The 22,500-nt window shown below is 55.7% G+C and overlaps 1 protein-coding gene across 2 annotated transcripts in view; it reads right to left on the reverse strand.

Annotated features, from left to right (window-relative positions):
• Positions 1 to 1,595: 1,595 nt before the first annotated feature.
• Positions 1,596 to 22,500, reverse strand: part of CFAP100 (cilia and flagella associated protein 100) — a 32,052-nt gene continuing 11,147 nt past the window's right edge. Inside the window, exons 3-16 of one of the 2 annotated variants that reach the window (XM_082638095.1) lie at positions 19,202 to 19,302; positions 16,977 to 17,163; positions 15,349 to 15,416; positions 15,113 to 15,276; positions 14,804 to 14,884; positions 14,235 to 14,416; positions 13,975 to 14,007; positions 13,772 to 13,898; positions 11,756 to 11,804; positions 11,527 to 11,678; positions 4,925 to 5,060; positions 3,597 to 3,802; positions 2,565 to 2,658; positions 1,596 to 1,849 (exon numbers count right to left, since the gene is read on the reverse strand). In XM_082638095.1, the coding sequence (XP_082494221.1) occupies positions 1,736 to 1,849; positions 2,565 to 2,658; positions 3,597 to 3,802; positions 4,925 to 5,060; positions 11,527 to 11,678; positions 11,756 to 11,804; positions 13,772 to 13,898; positions 13,975 to 14,007; positions 14,235 to 14,416; positions 14,804 to 14,884; positions 15,113 to 15,276; positions 15,349 to 15,416; positions 16,977 to 17,163; positions 19,202 to 19,302 (1,694 nt within the window). In that variant the 3' untranslated portion in view covers positions 1,596 to 1,735. The remainder of the gene's footprint in view (positions 1,850 to 2,564; positions 2,659 to 3,596; positions 3,803 to 4,924; positions 5,061 to 11,526; positions 11,679 to 11,755; positions 11,805 to 13,771; positions 13,899 to 13,974; positions 14,008 to 14,234; positions 14,417 to 14,803; positions 14,885 to 15,112; positions 15,277 to 15,348; positions 15,417 to 16,976; positions 17,164 to 19,201; positions 19,303 to 22,500) is intronic. The other variant, XM_082638096.1, reaches the window with a different exon arrangement.

A 22,500-nucleotide genomic window follows, 5' to 3' on the forward strand; every position in this document is an offset into this window, starting at 1 on the left:
TTCCACACCTCACCTCAGGTAGAACTGAGGTTTAACTCATCTCACCCCAAGTAGAACTCTGGTTGATCTCACATCTCACCTCAGGTAGAACTGGGGTTGATTTCACACCTCAACTCAGGATGGTGCTGGGGTTGCTGCAAAACCTGACCTCCACGTGAGCTGGAGTTAATCCCACACCTCACCACATGGCAGAGCTGCACTGATCCATCTCCCCTCAGGGTGGAATCTGGGTTAATTCAACACCTCACCTCAGGGAGAATTGGGTTGTTCCCACACCTCACTCAGTGGGAAGCTAGGGCTGATTGCACATCACAGATCAGTGTGGAACTGGGGTTGATTCCACATGTCAAATTGGGTGCAGCTGGGGTTGATCCTACATCTCATATCAGCGGAGAAATGGGGTGGATCCCATATCTCACCTCACAGGGAGAGGGGACTGACCCCACCCCTCACCTCAGGTTGGAACTGAAGATGATCCTGCACGTCAGCTCAGGTAGAACAGGGTTTAGTCTCACAACTCACATCAGGTGGAACTGGGGTCAATCCCACCTCTCACCTAGATACACCTGGGGGTGTTCTCACACCTCAACTCCATGGGGTCTAGGGTTGACCCTGCATCTCACCTCAGGTAGAACAGGGGTTCATCCCACACCTCCGTCCAGGGTGGAGCTCGTGTGGATCCCACACCTCAACTCAGGGTCAACCCGGGCTGTCTCCACACCTCACCAGGGTGAAAAGCTGTGGCCGATCCCACACTTCACCTCAGGATGGAGCTGCAGGTCATCCCCCACCTCACCCTAGGGTGGAACTTGAGTCGATCCCATGCCTTACCTCAGGTGGAACTGGGGTTGATGCCCCACTTGACCTCTGAACAGAGCTGGAGTTGAGGGCACCCCTCACCACACACTGGTGCTGTGGCCGATCCCACAGCTCACCTCAGTGTGGAAGTAGGGTTGACCCCACACCTCACCTGAGGTTGGAGCTAGAGATGATCCTCCACGTCACCTCAGGTAGGACAGGGTTTAATGTCACCATACTCATCTCATGTAGAACTCGGGTTCTTCTCACACCTCACCTCCATGGGGACTAGGGTTGACCGCACACCACACCTCAGGTAGAACAGGGGTTCATCCCACACCTCCATCCAGGGTGGAGCTCGTGTGGATCCCACACCTCAACTCAGGTAGAAGTGGAATTGTTTCCATGCCTCCCCTCAGGTTGGAGCTAAGGTTTCTCTCACTTTTCTCAACAGGGTAGAGATAGGGTTGATCCCAAATCTCACCTCAAGGTGGAACTGGGGTTGATCTCACATCTCAGCTAGTTCTGGGGTTGATCCCACCCCTCCCCCCACTGTGGAGCTGGGTTTTATCCGACACCTCACCTCAGGGTGGAACCGGGTTGGATCCTACACCTCGTCTCAGGATGGAGCTGGGGTTGTTCCCAAGCCTCACCTTAGGAAGGAACTCTCTGTCTCAGCAGCTCATTGAATTGACACGCAAACTGGGCTCCTCTCTCATTATTTGCTGATTTAAATGACGAATGACGGGAGACTGACATTTTGCTATAGCGTCTGCCTCCTGAAACAGGCCTCGAGGTACCAGAGCGACATAGCTTTTATTTCACGTGAGACTGAAGGGACAGCGTGGGAGTGAGGGGCACGGCGCCAGCGCTGGCGTGTCCTGGGGTGTCAGCCCCGCCGCCTCTGCTTCTCCTTAGGCAGCAGGTGGCCCGTGGGCTACGTGAAGAAGAACAGCTGTTCCACCTTGTCCTTGTCCACCACCTCGTGCGTGGGCTCCTCCTTGCTCTTCAGGTCGGGCGGCCGCGAGCGGCACACCAGCCTCCTGCCCGTCTGTGGGGACAGGCACGCCGTGAGCCTGCGCCCTGCCCCGAGCGCGCCAGGAGCCCAGGGCCCATGCCAGCCTCTCTGGTCACTCGTGGCCACTCGTGGTCAGCGGGCGGGCCGGGGCCACTGTGAGCGCTAGTGGGGAGGAAGTCTAACCAGCCTGGACCGGGCCTGCCCCCCGGGATGAGCCGGGGGTGGGGAGAGAAGGGGGGAAGCCTGGAAACTCAGGGGAAACGCCAGGCTGAAGGGCCCGTGTCTCCTGCCACGAGGATTACGGGAGACCCCGCAGTGTCCTCATTTGTCCTTGGGGCCGTGTTGAGGCTCAGGCCTGCTTTAGGGACCACGCATCCTGACACCGGGGCCGGAGGCCAGAGGCCACTCCAGCCCATTTGCTGTGGTGGAGGACGCAGCTGTGGCCTGTGGTCTGGCTGGAACGTAGGTGGGACCCCGGGATGGGGGCTGAGCTGTGGGCACCAGCGCTCTGGGCGGAGGGCCCACAGCCGGGCAGGGCTGGGAGGGCACCCGGAGGAAGCAGGTCCTGAGGGGCAGGTGGGGCAGGGGGCCTGGAACGGGAAAGCTTGCTCCACCCTGACCCCGCTCTGCTGGCCCATCTCCCCCCGAGGACCTCAGCAAGAGCATCTGCAAAAGGGGGCGAGCCGGGGGGGCTGCAGGCCATCACCCCTCCTGGGCCCCGGCACCTCCCCAGGGCCGCCTTGCCCACCTTCTTCTTGACCTCGGCCAGGGCCCGCGCCTGGGCCCGCTGCACACGCTCCTCCTGCAGCTGCTTCTGCAGCCTTAGCGTCTCTTCCCGGAGTCTGGGGGGCAGGAAGAGAGGGGTTCATGACTAGAGGCCCAGGGAAGGCTACCGAGTCACCAGCTCCCTCCCACACGGCCCTCAGGCCACAGCCCCCCCTCTTCTGAGAAAACTGTCCACTCCTCCCCACCTCCCTGCCAGGGGGCAGGGCCTGGCTTCTGACCCTTGCTCCTTGCGGGTCACGGCTCTGGGTTCATCCCCCCGGGACACCCGACTTCCTAGGTCCTCATCCCTGGTCACTGATGCACTCCCCGATCGCCACCCTGGAAGGCCCAGGCCCCAGCAAGCTCTAGAGTCCCGTGTCGTCCTCTATACTGTGGCCGTCAAACCTTTGTCCAGTGCCTGCTCCAGCAGGGCCCAGGGACACACAGCAAGAGCCCTTCTGCATGTGGCAGAGACATGGCTGCTTGCAGGTGGCTGTGTCTCGGGGCTCTACTAGGATCGAATGAACCAGGTGGCCAGGGACTGGCCTGCACCCCACTGGGCCTGTGGGGAGCTCCACGGGCCTCCCTCCGGAGCCGGGCATCCCCTGCTGACCTCGGCTCCCCTCAGCTGCTCCCGAGCTGGCCCCTCCCCCTCCACCGCCCCCCACCCCGGGGCGCTGGCAGTGCCGCCCCCCTCCCGCTTCAGTCCAGCCAGCACAGTGTCTGCCACCGACTCTTGTCCCTGGAGGCGAGGCCGGCTGGCCGCACCCTCACTTTGGCTCCCAGGCCCCCTGACGCCACCACACGCCCCACTCCCAAACAGGGACCTTCTCCATCGGGCTGAGCGTGCCGCCCCGTCTGGCGCCCCTCCCTCGGCTGCAGCACCGGGTCCTGCCCCGGGTTCGGGGGCTCCGCAGGCAGGGCCGCAGCCGACCTCTGTGCTCAGGGCCAGCCCAGAGCCGGGGCAGGCGTGTGAGGCTCCCTCACGCCCCGGGCACGGCCGGCGGGGCCTCACCTCACACGGCGCTCCTTCTCCTTGGCTTTCTCCACCTGCTCGATTCTCGCCTGGGGCACCTGCTCCAGGGTGTCGAGCAGCTCGTTCAGCTGGTGCTCGATAGCAGCCAGCATCTGCACGGCGCCCGGGATGGACTCCTGCTGGCTGCCAACACAGTGCCGGTACACGTCCAGCACCTTGCGGTTCAGACTCTCCAGCAGCTTGTCCTGCGAGGCGGGAGGCCCCCTCCAGTGTGGCCACGCGGGCCTGCGCCGGCCCCGTGCCACAGCCTGCCAGACCTCTCACTGCGGTTTGCTTGACCTCCCAGGGCCCTGCCCGGCAGGCAGTGGGGCTCGGGAAGTGGGGGGGGCCCACAACTGGATGCCCGGACTTCTCTTGGCCAGAGTGCCTGATCCCTTGGCCCTCTTGTGGTCAGCCAGATCCCGAGTCCTGGCACCTACTGGGGCTCATGCCTGGGCCTCGGTGTGCCCACTGGGGCCCAGCCCCCTACTCCAGGAGCCCTCCTTGTTCTGCCCCCGCGCTGACCGCAGCTCCCCCCGGACCACGTTCTGTGACCCGCTTTCTGTGTAGCCCTGGGCAGGTGGACTCCCCTCTCTCAGCCTGTCCTGGCATTCAGAAAACTCAACACCCCTGTCCCACGGGGTGGTTACAAGAGGAACAGCAGGCACAGGCCAGCACAGGGCACAGCCAGCGCCCACTAGTCTGCAGGAGGCGCGGACACCTGGCCTGCTCTCCGGGCATCCCAGGTACCTGGCCCGGTGCCTGGCGCACAGTAGGCATTCAACAGGAATTTGAATGAACTAGGAAGCCAGGTCCACACCCTGGGCCCCGGGCATGCTGTCAGGAGGGGTGTGCCCAGTCCCAGTCCCAGGACACATCCCTGGCCTCTGTGCCCTCAGAATTCTCTCACCCTCCCAGCCTGGCTGGGGATGTGCCTGCCTTCCTCCTGGCAGGGTCACTTCCAGACACACTGTGTGTGTTTAAGAAGCTCATGTAGTCATTGAAGGAAACAAGGGATAGAGGAGGTGTGTCAGGGAGCTGCCTGTCCACGGGGTGTGAATACATGGCTGGCTCCGGTTTGAGGCCAATGGCATTGTCCAGTGGTGCCTCTGGGTCAGGCCCAGAGCCTGGACGGTGGCAAGGGGCCATGGCAGCCCCAGAGCACCACGTCCCGGGGGCTTCGCTCTCCCACCATCCGAGCTCTGGGCACTGGGCCCCGTCCCAGCAGGTGCCCGTGAATGCCCCCACCCTCCCACCCTGGCCTGTGGCCACATGCCCTCTGCCCACCACCGCCCACGGGCAGCCACCTGTCCATCCAGAGGCCCTACCTCCTGATCACCCTTGTACTGGCCAAAATGGAAGATGCGGACTTTGAGCTTCAGCTCCGCGGCTGTCTCCTCCTCCCTGGTGATGGATGTCATCAGCGTGTTGATCCACTGCTTCAGCTGGCTGACCTCCCGCTCCCTGGATGGGGGACCAGCACCTGTCTGAGCCTGCTGGCCTCTGCCACATGCTGAGGGCTGGGTGAGGCCCAGGGTCAGAGGCGCTGGTGAGATGCAGGAGGAAAATGTCAGATCTTTAACAATTCACACACACAAAAAAACGAAAACAAAAACCAGCCTTACTGAGGTATATAATTCACCATAAAATTCTTTTCAAGTGTACAATTCAGTTGTTTTTAGTAGAGCTGCAAAGGTGCACAACCATCACCATAATCTAATTTTAGAACATTTTCAGCACCTCGAGAGAAACCCAGGCGGTCACTCCCACCCTTCCGTCTCCCCTACTTTGTCTCCTGGATATCTCATTAACATGGAGCCACACGACATTTGTCCATTTGTGTCTGGCTCTTTCATTCAGCATAATGTTTTCAGGTCTGTCCATATTGTAGCACGTATCAGAGCTTCATTCCTTTCTGTGACCCTGTGGTCCATTCATGACTGCAAGAGTGAATCATGTGCAGAAAGCACACTTTGCTGATGGGTTCACTCACCACTGGACGTCTGAGTAGTTTCCACCTTTTGGCTCTTGGGAATAATGCTGCTATGGACATGGACAGGACAGGGCTTTGTGAGGACATGTTTTCAATTCTCTTAGGAATAGGATAGCAACAATCAACTTTTACATGAAATAATATATTGAAAAATTTTTAAATCTTTCACAATCATGGCAGACACTGACCATTGTATGTTGGGGTTTCTGGAGCAGGAATCCTGGCTCTTAGGGTTGTCATGGGGCCATCCTGCATGGGCGGCTGCATGCAAGTCCTGGCCAGAGTGAGCAGGACATTGGCCCCTCAGCCAGCAGTGCCGGGCGGCCTAGAGGTGTCCCTCACCCCTACGGTGATTTTGTGCCTCTGCCCATTGGTTGATGGAACCTACTGACATTTTCTTGTTTATAGGCCAAGTGCCATGGGCTGCTGCTCCTTTGCCCACTGGGGGCCACCGGTCTGTCACATGCACCGCCACAGGGTTACGGGCTTCAGCCTGCCGGTGCCCCCAAAGGCTGCAGCCCCATGGCTGTGGGGCTGAGGCCAGACGCCTGAGCATGAGGGATCTTGACCTGGTCTGGCCAGCTCTCCTGGGCTCTCAGAGGCGGATGGCCTGAGAGGCCACATGCAGCTCACACATAACCTCCCCCCGGGCCCTTGTGGTGTGCACGCAGGTTGCCCAGGACAATAACAGAGGCTGGAACCCCTCCAACCCTGAGTGCCCACCACAAGGGCGGGTACGTTTGGGGTCAGTGATACATCTCCTAAGGGTACATGATTGCACTCGGTTCCAGCCTGTTTTGTAAAGCTTCCTCTACGTCCAGTGCCTGGACCCACAAGTGACCCTGCAGCCGGCACCTCTGTTACATGGACCAGGTTGGGGGCTGGGGGGTAATTTTGTTGCTCTATTTCTTCTCCAGGTAATTGGGATAAAATGGTACCTTTTCCCCACTAAGTTCTCTTTAAATGTAAATTGTTGGGTCACAGGCTTTTCTCTTCCACCAGATCCCACTGGTAAAGGAGAAAAGACTCAGGAAATGCAGGGCATGAGGGACACACTGCTCAGTGTCGGTCCTTTCAGACCAGCGTGCACATCACCAGCACATCTGTTAGAAACGCAGGGTCCAGGCCGCACCCAGGACCTGCCCAACTAGACACTTCACTTAACAAGATCCCCGGGAACCCTCTTACAGTGTGGGAGGGAATGCAAGCTGCTGCAGCCACTGTGGAGAACAGTGTGGAGGATCCTCAGAAAGCTAAAAATAGAGCCACCATGTGATCCAGCAAACCCACTCCTGGGCATATATCCAGACAGAAGTCTAATCCAAAGAGATACATGCACCCCATGTTCACTGCAGCTCTATTTACAACAGCCAGGACATGGAAACAACCTAAGTGTCCACTGACAGACGAATGGATAAAGAAGATGTGTTGCATATATACAATAGAATACTACTTGGCCATAAAAAAGAATGTAATAGGACTTCCCTGGCGGTCCAGTGGTTAAGACTCCGTGCTTCCAATGCAGGGGGCACGGGTTCAATCCCTGGTCGGGGAACTAAGATCCCACGTGGCACAGGGTGCGGCCAAAAAGTAAAAAAAAAAAAAAAAAAAAGAATAAAATAATGCCATTTGCAGCAACATGGATGCAACTAGAGATTATCCTACAAAGTGAAGTAACTCAGAAAGAGAAAGACAAATATATGACATCATTTATATGTGCAATCTAAAATATGACACAAATGATCCTATCTACGAAACAGAAACAGACTCACAGACAGAGATAAAAGACTAGTGGCTGTCAAGGGGGAGGAGGTTGAGGGAGGGATGGGGTGGGAGTTTGGGGTTAGCAGATCTAAGCTATTATATATAGAATGGATAAACAACAAGGTCCTGCTGTAGAGCACAGGGAACTATGTTCAGTATTCTGGATAAACCATCATGGAAAGAAATATTTTTTTAAATATATATATATATATATATGTTTGTGTGGCAGAATCACTTTGCTGTGAAGCAGAAATTAACACAACATTGTAGATCAACTATACTTCAATTTAAAAAAATACTAAAATTAAAAAAAAAAAAAGCAAGATCCCTCAGGGAATCCAATGCACAGCATCTGAGGAGCATTTTGCCACCGGAAAAGTGATCACACAGGGAGGGAACCTATGGGTTGAAAGGGACTTAAAGATACAACTGATTGCAGAGTATTGATCTTATCTGGATTCTAATTCAAATTAATTCAAATTAATGATTGAAAAACTCCATTTATGGATTTTAAATATTCAATATTAAGGATTTCTTTTTTTAATGCTATGATGGTATTGTGGTGAATTTAAAGAGCCCTCATCTTTTTAGAAATATCTACTGAAATAGTTAAAGATTAAATGATACACGTCAACCCCTCTGGTTGACGTGACTTCCAGGGCACTGAAAGGACTGGAGCTCTCCCCGCACCCACTTCATTTTTTGCTCCTTTCCCCTTTCGAGAGCCAGACATTAAAGGACAAAGACGTTAAAAAGCAACTGAATATATGGGAGGAAAATTAGAAAGGGCCACACAAGACAAGGGAAAGTCTCAGAAAAGACCTGAGACCTTAAGTTTACACCTCAGGCTGATTCTCAGCACAAAGATAGTGTACAACAATCAAGAAAAACAAAACTGGCTTCCCTGGTGGTGCAGTGGTTGAGAGTACGCCTGCCGATGCAGGGGACATGGGTTCGTGTCCCGGTCCGGGAGGATCCCACATGCCGTGGAAAGGCTGGGCCCGTGAGCCATGGCTGCTGACCCTGCGCGTCCGGAGCCTGTGCTCCGCAACGGGAGAGGCCACAACAGTGAGAGGCCCACGTACCGAAGAAAAAAACAAACCAATAAACAATGGCAACAATAAACAGAAAACTCTGGGGAAGAGACAGAATGTGATTTCCAGAGTTAACACATTATTAGACTCAAATATTCAGGGTTTACCAAAAATTCACAAGGCACACATAGAAATGAGAAAGTATGGCCCATTTACAGGAAAAACAAGCAAACTGTTCCTTAAAAAAACATGATGGCAGGTATACTACCAAGACTTTTAAAAAACTGTGTTAAAAGATGCTCAAAGAACTCAAAGAAGATGTGGAGAAAGTCAAGAAAATGATGTGTGAACAAAATGGAAATATCCACAAAGAAGTAGAAAACAAGAAATCAGAAAAGAAAACCTGGAGCTAAAAAACACAATAATTGAAATAAGTAATTCTCTAGAGGGATTCAAAGGCAAATTTGAGGAGGGAGAAAAAACACTCAGTGATCTTGAAAAGAGGACAATGGAAACTATGGAGGCTGAGGAACAGAAAGGAAAAGACTGAAGAAAAGCAAACAAAGCCTAAGGAACCTGCAGGACAACATCAAGAGGACCAATATACGCATCGTGGGGGTCACAGAAAGAGAAGAGAGAGAAAGAGGCAGAGAATGTATCTGAAGAAATAATGGCTGAAAAGTTTCCAAACTGGATGAATAGAAACATCCAAGAAACTCAAGGAACTCCCAAGTATGAGGAAGTCAAAGAGACCTACAGTGAGACACATTATAACAAACTATCACAGGATAATCAAAAGCCAAAGAATCTTGAAAGCAGCAAGAGAGAAGCAAATCACCACATACAAAGGATCTTCAATGAGATTTTCAGCACACTTCTCATTAGAAACTGTGGAGGCCAGAAGACAGAAGGCCAATATATTCAAAGTGTTCAGGGGAAAAAAAAAAGTCAACCAGGAATCCTACATCTGACAAAAGGGTCCTTTAAAAGTGGAGAAAATCAAGACATTCCCAGATGAACAAAAGCTGTGGGACTTGGTGACCACTAGAGCTGTCCTGCAAGAAATGCCCAGAGGAGTCCTGCCAGGTGAAATGAAAGGTTACTGATAGTAACTTGAAGCCACATGGAGAAATAAAAATCTCAATAAAGGTAAATACATGAACAAGTACAAAAGCCAGTATTACGGTAACAGAGGCTTGTAACTGTACTTTCTGTTATTTATATGATTTATAAGACTAATACATTTCAAGAAGAAAAAATCAGTAGTGTAAAAACTAATATTACTGAAACTTGTTAGTTTGTAACTCCAAATCTTGTTTTCTACATGATTTAAGAGACTAATGCATTTAAAGAATTATTAGTTTATGTTTTGGGGCACACAATGTATGAAGACATCAGCAACCAAAAGGGGTAGGGACGGAGCTGTAAAGGAGTAGTTTTTGTATGTTATTCAAGTTAAGCTGATATAGATTCAAATTTGAGTGTTATTTATAACTTTAGGTTAGTAAGTGTAATCCCCATGGCACAAAGAAAAGAGCTAAAAAACATACACAAAAGGAAATGAGAAAGGAATGTAAATATTTCACTACAAAAAAACATCAGCTAAACACAAAAGATGACAGTAATGCAGGAAATGAGAGATTTTAAAAAAAGAGCTATAAAGCTTGATATAGCATGATGACAGAAGTCAGTCCCTCCATATGAGTAATTTCTTTAAATGTAAATGGATTAAACTGTCTAATCAGAAGACAGAGATTGGTAGAATGGGTAAAAACACATGACCCAGCTAGACGCTGCCTATCAGAGACTCGCGATGCAAAGATACAAGCAGGTCGAAAGTCAAAGGATGAAAAAGGTATTCCATGCAAATATAACCAAAAGATAGCAGGAGTGGCCATATTAATATCAGACAGACTTTAAATCAGAAAAGGTTACAAGAGGGAGGAGAAAGCCAAGGAGCCAGCGTGCGACTCAAGGAGGTGTTCGCCCTCAGGGTCGCACGCGACTCCTCACGTGCGGTGGTGCCCTTGACAGAGAATATATGATGCCCTGTCTGCTCGTCCTGCAACCTTACGCGCCCAATGTACAGGGGCGACTGGTGATCTTGGGGATGGCTCAGCTGGCTGAAGACCAGCTACCGGACGGCCCCTCCAGGATTCTGCTGTGAGGCACGTGGTGCATGTGTATGTCCTCTACCAGGTTCTTGGAGGCTGGGAGGCCGCGTGCCTCTCCCCAGATCATCTCTCTTTGTATCTCTGCCACTTCCCAGGTTCCAGGAAACAGTCTTTCCTGAGAGCTTATGTTTCTGTATTATTCTGGAGACTCTCAGTAGGAAATTCTCCAAGGCAGGATTCAGGCCAGCAAGACATGAGCACTGAAGAACACGGTTCCCCTGGGACATCACAGCCTTGGCCCGGCTCCCACCTCAGGGTTTTTACATGTGCTTTCCCTTTGCATGCAGCCCTCTTCCCCCAAGATCTCCATGTGGCTTCCCATTGCTCAGGAATTGCCTGGCTTAAAGGACACCTTCCCCTGGAAGCCTCCCCTACCCTCTCCCACCTGCTGCGACCCTCCACTTCGGCCTCCTTCTTATGTCACTCTTTCTTTTCCTCCCAGCATGTGTTACTACCTCCAAGTCAAATCTGCGAGCCTCTCAGTCTGCTCCCATGGGCTGTCAGCTCACGAGGCAGGGCCTTCCCTTATCCCTGGAGAGCCTAGACCCCAGCCTGATCCAGAATAGGTGCTTAGTCACTGTTTGGGAATAAATGGATGATTCCTGGCTCCCAGCAGGCCTCACATGGTGCCCCAGCCTGACCCTGCCCAGACTAGTTCTGGGGGTCCTAGTGTCAGCAATAAGCCCCTGCGCGAGACGGCCCTGGAGATTTCCCCCTCTGGATACAGGCTGCTCCAGGGTAGGGAGGGGCCTGACCTGCTCCCAATGCCAGCCCCCTGCCCAAGAAGACACACCCTCTCCCCAGAGTCAGGTCTTAAGTCTTCAAATGGAGTTTTCCAGAAAACTGAAGCCATGCACAGGGTGCGGAGTGCACAGCCCAGCTCCCAGTTGCTGTGGGAGGTCCCAGGAGAAAACCCAGTGACAGAGCCCTCTCACTGCCCGGGCGCCCGGCGGCGTGAGACCTACATGCGGATCTGGGTGTTTTTCTGGGTGAAGCTCAGCTCCTCCAAGGCCTCCTCCATCTCCTGGGTGTTCTGGACCAGTGAGAGGTTCTGCTCTTCCAGCTCCTCGAAGACATCCAGGAGCTGCTGGGGCTCCGTGAAGTACAGCTGCAGCTCCTGCAACCAGAGCCACATGGAGCTGCTGGACGGCGCGGGCCCGGCTCCTGCGGCCCCCGCCCAGAGCCAACACTGACCTCCCCATCGCTGTCTGGGTCCTCCTGCATGGGGAGGGTCGAACTGGCCCTGCGGAGACACGGGGTCGGGGAGGCCTGAGGGCGTGACGCCCGCTGTCGCCCGCCCCTCGCCCCCTCCTCTGTCCCTCAAGTTGCCGAGGCGATGGCGCCGGGCTCCTCTCGGCCCCCAGCTGTCACACGGCAGCCAGGGGGAGAGTGTCAGCACCCAACTAGCTCCTCCCATTCCGGTCAGACTACAGCTCGCATCCTCGGGGGCCTGTGGGCCCCGGTCCCGAGGCAGCTCTGCTTCTGCCCCTCCGGCTCCTTCCCGCGCTCCGGGCGCTTGGCAGCTGTGCACCTGCGGCTCCACGTTCACCGTGCGCCTTTTCTGCCCACCTCCTCCGTCAGATTCGGCCGTGGCACGTGTCCTTGCTGCTCCCACGCACATCTGTTGTGACACGCGTGCCACGGGGCAGGGACCGAGCTGGGCGGGCCCGGGGCCACAGGAAAGGCTGCTTGGGCCGCGACACTGCAGGGGGCCCTGGACCGACCTCAAACCTGCTTCCGTCGCCCCTCCCGGCTTGCTCCAGCCTGCACCCTACACAGACACGCAGGTTCTGCTGGCCCCAGAGCTGGCGAGGGCGGCTTGCAGCCGGGGCGAGCTGGGCCGAGGCCTGAGAGATGACAGCGCAGGGCCCACGCCGACAGCTAACACACTCCCAGGCCTGGGCCCCACCCCGTATGCACATTGATGCCCATTTGGCAAATGAGAAACATGCTGCTCAGAAAGCCACTCACCGGCCGAGGTCGCCGCTAGGACACTCCTGGCCCAGAAGGTGCCCTGCTAAGAACCCTCCTTCCAGGAGGACAGAGCCTGGGGCTGGGCCGGACTTGAGCCCCCACTTGCCCTCCCGGCCGAGTGCCTCGTGCAGCCCACAACCTGCCCACATGTGCTCAGTGGCCCCGGTCACATGGCTAGTAGAGGGCGGGGCCCAGACCTCTGTTCTCAGGCTCTGTCCCGACAGGAGCCTGCTGCTGGGAGCTCCAGGGCTGAGGGCAACCTGGGGCGAGGAAGCACACACATGTAACCTCTCCAGCTGGAAACAGCACCCCCGACAGGGGTTCCAGGGACCAGAGTTAAGCTGTTGCGCGTGTCTGGCTTGTGCAGTTGGTGATATGTCCATAACACTACAGTATCAGAGAAGAAAGTAACAGAAGACCTAAGTGCGATCACGGCAGTGCTTTGCTGAAACTTCCTGGCCTCTGCAGCCCTGGCCCCGAGGGCACGTGCTGGCAGCAGAGCCAGGGCTCCAGTCCCCTCCCCGCCGTGTGGGCAGCCCTGCAGGAGGGGCCGGGGTTTGGGGTGGCTGGGCTGCAGGAGCGAGGGGACACGGAGAAGGGAGTGGGGCAGGACGTCTGTCCCGTTGTCACCTGTCACAGCTGGAGAACAGCGGGCGTGGAGGGGGGTGGAGGGGCACTGCAGGAAGAGACCCAGGAGAGCCCAGGGGGGCTTGGGGGTCCCAGAGGTGGGTGTCGGAGGGACCACGGGGCAAGTCACTGGGTCTGGATCTGTTTGATTTGTTTGTCCCTTACCGTATTTTTTAAACGACTTAAAAGTAACTGTCACAATTAAAATTGGGGACTTCTATATGAAAAGCCAGACTTCCTGATTCTCTTGAAAGGCTCGGGGGCTCTGCCAGCCGGCAGCCAGCACTCCTGCCACAGAGGGCATGGGCACGTGCGTCCTGTCCCAGGCGCCCACCTGGCTGCTCCATCTGTGTACCTTTGACGGCCCCACCAGCGCCCAACTGGGCCACCCCAGCTTAAGTTCACCAAATCAGACAAAAAGAACACTTTGCTTGGGAAACATCTTGTTTTTCAGGCTTAATTCTGACTCCAGACTGTCCCGGCTAGAAACAGCCCCTCCACACCCTCTCCCCACCAGCCGGGGTGCCTCTGGCCAGAGCCACTGGGGGATGCTCCGCAGCAGGACAGTCACCTCCGTCGCCTCCCCCCCCCCCCGCCAAGCCCACTCACCTTCTGGGGTCCAGCCTGCCAGGCACACTGGGCTGGGTGCCCGCCTGGCGGTTGACAGTGCGGGACGGGACCTGCCTTAGCTGCGTCACCTGCAGGAGCTTGGTGGGCTTCTTTGGGCCCTGTTTCTCTGGAGGAAGCAGAGGAGGGTTGTCCATCTGCCCCAGGCCAGAGCAGGGCCCCTCCAGCCTGGGGCAGCCACATACCTCTGAGGCCCTTCTGGCCCTTGATCTCTGGTCCTACAGGAAGCAACGGAGGAGTCTCAGATGGCTCAGGGGCACAGAGTTCCCCAGGACCCTCCCCGAGGTCCCCCTCAGCGGCAGGAGGAAGGGTTGCTTTGAGAGCCGGCAATTCTCCCAGGAGCGTGTGGGCGGAGCCCGGGGGGCTCTGCAAGCAGGGGAAGCGGCCTGGAGCCAGCTGGACACAGGCTCTAGGGGCACCCGGCACGCCCTCTCTCTCCTGCTACCTTTGTCCCCGAGTGTAGAGAACAGCACGTTCTCCTCGAAGGCCCCGACCGCCTCCTTGGTCCTTGTGAGAGCCAAGCGCTTTCTCTCCTGTCCCTCCAGCCACTCCTTGGGCGACAGCTTGTACAGGAAATCCTTGTAGGCCTTGTAATTCTGCAGAGTGTCTTCCAATTTGGAGATTTCACTAGAGCCGGGAGGGGACGGGCGAAGTCAGGCTCCGTCCCTGGGCCCCTCGGAGGGGAGGGCGGGCCCAGAGCTCCCAGGCCTCCTGGAGGACAGGCGCCGGAACACCGTGTGCGGGGAAGGAGGTCGCCCTGCTGGGACCAGCACGGCTCACGCCCCCTGAGTTGCAGCCGCTCTCACGGTGGAGCGAGCCCTGCCCCAGTGATGTGGCCTCAGGAAGGCCACCGACTCTCTCCTGGCCTCGGTCGCCTCATCTGAAAAAGCCCCACAGGGCTTGGGGTCCCTGAGAGAGCCGAGGTTCAGAGGTGTGTGTTGTACGGGGCTCCTCTGGCTCCCGGAGGTGTGCTGGCGGGGACGGCGCAGGGCCCAGCATGCCGCCTGACCTCACCTCTGGAGGCTCATGATCTGGTTGTTCAGATCACGGATCTCACGGATCTTCTCCCTCTTCGCTTTGGACTCCTCCTCAGCCCTGGGGGTGGGGAGGGGAGGGAACCAATCACAGGGTGTTCAAGAGGGCTGGCCACTCTGCCTTCAGGCAAGGCGGGAGGCGGGGGAGCTGCCAAGGAGGGGCCTGGCTGGCTGAGGGGTGGGTGTGAGCAGGCCAGGATCAGGGCTGGCTGGGTGGTGAGTGTGTGCAGGCCCGGGGTCAGGCCGGGTGGGTGGTGAGTGTGCACAGGCTGGGGTCCGGGCAGCTCACAGTCTCAGGGCCTGCACAGAGCTGAGGTTGTTTTCCCTGAGGAACTCTTCAAATAGAGCAGCGTCCTTCTCCAGAAACTTCTCTGCCCGCTCCAGCTTGGCCTCCTCCTTGGCCGCCAGCCTCTCCAGTCGCTGGATCTCGTTCCGCTTCATATCCAGGGCGTACTGAGGGCACCGAAGCGGGCGTCACGCTCCTCACAGGGCCAGCCCGCTGGGCCCGCGGGGCAGCCGGCCTACCTGGATGAGGAATGTTTGCCGCTTCTGGTCGATGTAGCTGTTTATGTCATCAGGTCCCATCTTCCTTCCTGCAACAAGAGGCATGAGGCATCTGGGGCGGGCAGGCAGTGGGAGAGAGACCCAAGCCTGAAGCCTGGGATGGGCAGAGCCAGGCACTGCGGGGCCAGCCTGCCAGTCTGGTGCTATGCTGGCTGTGAGGCCCAGATGACTACAGGAATCGCGGGAGAGCCAGCTGTGGCTGCAGCAAAAGGAAAGCAGGGTCTGCTGATATAGTACAGCCTCCACGGCTAGAGACGGACCAGGTGGGAAGTCCTTCCGTATGTCTGACTTGAGCCTCTCTTGCTGTAGCACCCTTCTCACCTGGAATGAAGCTCTGGACACGCCCACCCTGGTAGCTTTACCTGGCTGGACTTAATAATGAAAGGTCTATCGGCCAGGACAGTGAGAGAATGGGGGCGGTGAGCGAAAAATGGGGCAGCGTGCTCTCTCCTTGGGGTCCCCTAAGCCTCCAGGGCACAATGTGGGCAGCAGGTAAGTCTACCCCGGCAGGGTTTCAGCCAGGCGGAAGTCACGTGGGCATCGGGACCACCTTCCAGAGTACAAGCAGGGAGGCATCGCAGTTGGGCTCAAGGCCCATGCAGGCCTCCTTCCATGCCTTTCTGGAGAGGAAGGCCTGGAGGCTCCCCAGCTGGGGATGGAACCGTGGGGCTCTCGGCCTTTTCCCTCAAATCCTCTCCTCTCCCGAAGCAGCCGGTGTGGTACACGAGTTCCGTTTTCAGTCTAGATGTCTGGCCTGGCCTCCCTGGGCTCCGTACTGGAAGTCAGACCTGCTGGGTCCAGCTTTCCCCACCCAGATGCCACCTGCTGCTCCCCAGTGAGGGAGAGACCACACACATGCGGTGCTGCTTCCCAGGGGCAGAGCTCCGCACAAAACGTCCAGGCAAGCTCAGGGCTTCCTACCCGAAACGACAAGCCTTGGGCGCCAGGGGTAGAGGCGGGGGGTCTCTCCGCGCTCAAATCCACATTCAGAGCCCCTGTAGCCCACGGGGTCCAGGACTCTCTGATCTCAATTGCTTCTTTCTAGTTTAGTGGTTTATGCTTCCCCGGTAGAGTGTTAGTGCATTTTTAGTACTTCAGATTTCCTACAGGGTCATAAAAATAGTAACAGGTCACACACACACATAGCTCCCTCTCACTACGGGCAGTGCCTGAAGACGTTGAATCCGACCACCCGTGAGGCTGGTACTGTTACCAGCCAAGAGTGGAAACTGCGTACAAAGCTGACTTGTCCAGGACAGAGAAGCCATTTGGTGCTGAAGCTCAGATGCTCGCCACCAAGGGAAGAGCTTACATTTTATACCTTGTCCAGCCTTCACTCACTGTGCAGGCCAGCATTCAGGATGCGTGCAATGTTGGGATTCAAAGGCTTCTAGAGCAGCAATCCATGTAGAATTGATCCTTGTACCCCGGGAGGCAAAGGCCAGGCTCAGAGAAGACCCCGGCCCCCCCACACACACGCTGCACCACAGCCCCGCATCTCCAGAGCCCTTTAAACGCACTGCTCAGACCGCAAGGGCGAAGACGGGATTCTGGGGCGTCAGGGCTGGGGGGCGGGGGGAGGGGCGCACCTCGGGTCATGCAGAGCTTCCAGGCCGTTTGCTCGTGGAAGAGGCGAAGCTGCTCTGCGCGCGCCCCCTGGTCCGCCACCTCGTCCTCCAGCTGCAGCTCGCGCCGCAGGCGGCCGAGCTTGGCCGCCACGTTGGACGAGTAGGTCATCTTCTCGTGCACCCGCAGCTTCTTCTTCTGCTCCCGATCCTGGGGTGGGCGGTGTAGGGCAACGGGGTCGGGCGGGGTTGGACGGGGCCAGCCACCCACCCACCCCTCTCCCGCCCACCAGTCTGCTCCGCGTCGCCCTGTCCGGGGCGGCCGGGGCTTCGGAAGCGCGCACGCTGCGGAGGCGCGCACTTGGCCGATGTGACTGCGCGCATGTGCAGAGTGACTTGCGGAGAAGACCCTGGGGCTGTGAGCCTGCGGGAACTGCTCTGGGTCCTGAGCACAGCTGCCCAGGGGTTGGCAGGGGGGCGGGGCGCCAGATGAACCACAGGATGCCAGCTCAGATGCGCATTCCAGATCAGTGGTGCAGGGCCACACTCACTAGAGATGATCCTCATTTGTCTGAAGTTCTCACTTAAACTGAGCGTCTTGTATTGTGATTTGCTAAATCTTGACAAACTGACGTTGAGGGAAACTAGATCCTCGGAGTTTCCAAAAGAAACTGGAAGTCCCAAGTTTGACCTGCAAGCTCCCTACTCACTGTGGGCAGCCCGTGGTCACGTGCGGGGGTCTGCACCTCCCTACCTATTCTCCACCCTGCCTGGCCTCTGGCCAGCCACCCCCAGGACTGCACCCGGCCCCAGCCTTACACTTGGGAGGGTCCCAGGATAGGGTGGGGTGAGGGACTCATCTTCCCGAGGCCTAGTGTCCAGCCCCTCCTGCTGTCCAAGCCCTGGGGATCTTGCTGGCTCAGGACCCAGACTGCCCGAGCAGATAAGCCCTCACGTGGGTCTTCATTTGGCCTCCCCTGGTCAAATTCTACTTCCTGCTGGCCCTGCCACGTGCAACACGTATCCCACCTCTAGTCTGTGGCGGGACCCTAATTCGCACATCCACGTACAATGAAGTTGGGAAAATGTCACCCGCTACAATTCCAGTGGCAGAAGGTCTGCAATTTAAAGACACTGGGCAGGGGCTTCCCTGGTGGCGCAGTGGTTGAGAGTCTGCCTGCCGATGAAGGGGACACGGGTTTGTTTGTGCCCCGGTCTGGGAAGATCCTGCATGCCGCGGAGCGGCTGGGCCCGTGAGCCATGGCCGCTGAGCCTGCGCGTCCGGAGCCTGTGCTCCGCAACGGGAGAGGCCACAGCAGTGAGAGGCCCGCGTACCGCAAAAAAAAAAAAAAAAAAGACACTGGGGAGCTTCTTGTGGTCAGTGTGAGGAGGTCAGGGCTATGCTGGGCGGAGGAGTGTGAGGTGGGGTCAGGAGCTTTGGAAGGAAGGCAGAGGCTCCCTGAGGCTGGGCCAGGCTGGGAGAAGGAAGCCCAGGCTGTGCTGGCACTGGTGGAGAAAGGGGAAGCCTTGTGTGTGCGTGTTGCCAGGAGTGCCGCTCAGAGTGGCTCTGTGTCTCTGTCGCTCCGCCTTCCAGGCAGGAGGTGGGGAGCACCGATGGCTCCGCCTGGATCCAGGCACAGGGGTGGGGCTGGAGGACCTGCATGCCCCTGTGTGTCCTTGGTCCTGGTCGGGGTCACAGAGGGAGCCACTGCTCTAAGGAATCTCAGATGCTGAGCCCTGAGTCGGGGTGGACACAGTCAGCCCATGAGGGAGCCCGGGACGCAGGCCTTGCCTGTGCGTGTGTGTGTGTGTGTGTCTCAGAAACACGGCCTGGGGCGCACGCGCGCGCGCGTGTGTGTGTGTGTGTCTGGCCTCCCAGAATTCCAGTGAGGGGGACTGTGCAAGGTTAGAGCATGCGGGGGGGTTTCCTAGGGCCTTGAAGGTCAGGGAGAGTCTCAGGAGGGGACAGTGTCTCATGCAGGGGACAGCAGACGTTAAGGCATGTTGGCTGAGGTTGTAGCCACAGAAACTCCCCCACCCTGACAACAGCCCAGGAACAGTGGTGATGAAGCTGGTAAGACAGTGGGACAAGAGACCTGGGGCCAGGCAGTTGCGAGTTGTTTTCATCGCAAGCGGTGAGCCATTGACTATTCCAGAGTGAGAGAGTGACCTGAGCAAAGGACAGTCTGGCTGCTTCCGTGTGAGGGAGGACGGAGCTGCGGGCAGGCTGCTCCTCGACAGATACTCACTGATAGAGACTTACTCCGCTCCTGGGCTCTGAGCAAGAAGAGATCCATGTCCCCAGGCACATGGAAAGGATTAGCTGGCTGGTCAGGAACGCTCGCAGACCCTGGGGAGGGAAATGCCTCACTGGAGAAACAAGCCAGCTCTGCCAGCCAGTGATCTGGGCCTCTGGGGTCCCGGCATCCTCCCAGCCCAGCAAGGGAGCTTCCATGAAAGCACAAGCGAGCAGCGAATGTTCTCTTGGATCCAGCTGTGCCTGAAGTCCACCCCTGGACCTTCCAGCTCTGTAAACTTACCTGTCTGGCCCCTGCCATCTGAAAGAGACCTTGTGAACACAGGCCTTCCCGTGTCTCGGACCTGTGCTACGTTCCTGGCCCCCTATCCTCTCTCACTTAAAGTCCCAGGAACCCCCGGTCCATAGGGGAGAGAAGCTCCACCTGCCCTTTGTAAGTGATGGAAGCAGCTGACCCTGCGCTTTGTCCCTGCAGGGGTCTCCCTGAGCCTCCCAGGGGAAGGCTGGGCTTGGGAGCTGGTGAGGGCAGAGTGCCTGAAGCCTGGGAAGGCAGGGCGGGAACCTGGGAGGTGAGGGCTGCCAAGGACCCCAATCCTGCTGCCGCCCTCCCAGCAGTAAGGGGGAGGTTCCCACAGCACAGCTCACCAGTGTCAGAGAAGATGGAACCCAGGGCACCAAACTAAGGGCTTAAAACTATGGTTGCTTCTTCCCCCACTACCCTTGATTTAGAAGAAACAGGGTTTATTGTTAAAAAAAAAAAAAATCTCGAAAGTAAAAGAAAATATCACATATAAAAAAGAACTCCTCCATTTTAAACAACTGCTGATAACATTTCTGGGGGTATTTTTTTCCTAATACTTTTCAATACACATTTTTGATAATTCTATATCTTCCTTAAAAAAAAAGAAACACTTTAAAGTTACTAACTCTTTGTGGACAGCATAAGGAAATACTAAGGGCTACCGTAACTCAGTGCTTCCTGTGGCACACTCGTATGGCAAATGCGGTGCCCACGGCACTGCCCTGGACATCCTGAGTTCTCCACTGCGCCATCACTGACTGGCCCTCGGAGTGACTTTCCGAAGGGAGACTAGAGGGCTGTGAGCAGTTTCCAGGCTTCAGAGACTTAGGTTGACCTGCCTTCCTGGAGGTCGGTCCCATTTTACGCCCTCACCCCCAGAAGGAGGATGCCGTTAAAGGAACATGAAGTTATGCCCTGCTGGTCTCAAAGCACCTCCACACAAGACATGTGTCAGTTCTCACAGGGAAACGAGCTTGCAGTGGAGAAGCCTGGCAGCCTCCCCATCAGCCCGGGTGACAGGAGTCTGCATCCTGACCCCAGGACGCTTCATCTGCATCCCTCATGAGGAGGGGTCAGAGAAGCCTAAATACGGGCACGCTACAAAATCTTTTACTCTTTTTTCAACTTTTCTGTAAGAATTAGCTCCTATCAGAAAAGAGTTTTAAGGCTGAGAAGAATAGAGACAAATTATCTGCTCCTGGCCCCAGCCCATGGGAGGAGGTCAGCAGGGGCTGTGTCAGTTCCACCCTGCCTTCTGGCAATGCAGCAGGCCTCTGTGGAAGAGGTTAACTGCGGTAGTTAGCAAGGACTAATGTCCGTAATGACCCAGTGAGGTGGGAAACACTGCGACCCCTGTGAGGAAACAGAGGCACCGAGAGGTCAGAAGCCCCCCAAGGCCACGCAGCCGTAAGCAGCTACTCCGAGACCAGCTTCCGAAGCAGAAACTGTATCTGCGTTCTGGGAAGAAGGGAATGTTTAGCGCTAACGTGAAGGGAATCAATGGGTGATGTGAAGACGAGCCCCAAACCCAGAACGGTGATCATTCCAGGCAGACTGTTCCAGAAACTCAGTCGGTTTAACATCTACACATCAAGCAATGTACTACAGCCCATTAACAGAATGAGAAAGAAAATTCTATGGTCATTTCAATAGATGCAGTAAAAGTGTTCTTTAAGATTCAAAACTTACTTTGAATAAAAGTCTTAGTAACCTAGGAATAGAAGCAGACATCCCTGATCTGGTCAAAAGAAGAATGGTGAGCTGACTCATGGCCCCCAAAGACGTCCGTGCCCTAGTCCGCAGCCTGGGACTGTGTTCCCTTATATAGGAAGGGGATTTCGCAGATGTGATCACGGACCTTGAGACGGGAAGATGGTCCTGGATTATCCATATGGGCCCAATATAATCACAAGGGGCCCTATAAGACGGAGGTCTGGAACAGCAGCAGGCAGAGCGGCAGCAGAAGCAGAGCTGGGGAGATGCCACGGAGACGGGAAGAGGCTCTCGGGGGTGGAGGAGCACAGGTGCCTCTAGAAGCTGGAAAAGGCGGGAAACAGATTCTCCCCTGGAGCCCCAGAAGGAGCCAGCTCTGGGGGCACCTTGATTCCAGCCCTGTAAGATTCATTTTGGACTTCTGATTTCTAGAACCCGAATAAACTTGTGTGTTTTAAACCACGGAGTCTGTGGTAATTTGTTACAGCAGCAATGGGAAACTGATCCGTGTATCCACAAGAAACCGCTAGGTAAAATATTTCCCCCCAACATGGGAAACAAGGCATGGATGCCTATCTTAGCAGGGTTGTAATGAGGGTCCTCACGATGCCATAGGCAAGAAAAAGAATAAAAGATGTAAGGATTGGAAAGAAAGGGAAAATCATGTCACTCAAGGTGATGGAGTAGAAAATCCAAAAACACCTGCAAACAAGATGGATCCAGTTAGATCAACTAGAGACGGTTTGTAGATCTTCCTGTGAAACGAAAATAAAATGCAGAGAAGATACAATAAACCTGTATTTTCATGACCTTGGGGGTCAGCAAAGAGTTTTAAAACAGGACTTGAAAAGTACTAACCATAAGGAAGTGATCGGTAAACTGAACTACAAAAGTAGAAACTTTTGTTTATTAAAAGGCACCACCAAGACAGAGAAGGCAACCCACACAGCGGGGGAAGGTATTTGCAGTACTTAGAACTGGCTAACGATTTGTAATCAGAATATGTAAAGAGCTCCTAGGAATCATTAAAATAAGGAGACAGACAACCCAGTAGAAAAGTGGGCCGAAAGCAGGAGGAACAGGTGCTTCACAGCACAGGGTCATCAATGCCCCATAAACATAAGTAATCCCCCTCGCTGGTCACAGGGAACATGAGATACTAATGCACACCCAAAGGACCAGGTAATACAAAAAGGAAGTATGTGTGCCTGGTGTTGGAGAGGTGTGGAGCAACTGGAACCCTCACACCTGTTGGTGGGCTGTGAACTGCTACAGTC

The sequence above is a fragment of the Mesoplodon mirus genome, assembly GCF_964341445.2.
Source record: "Mesoplodon mirus genome assembly, chromosome: 12".
Taxonomy (NCBI): domain Eukaryota; kingdom Metazoa; phylum Chordata; class Mammalia; order Artiodactyla; family Ziphiidae; genus Mesoplodon; species Mesoplodon mirus.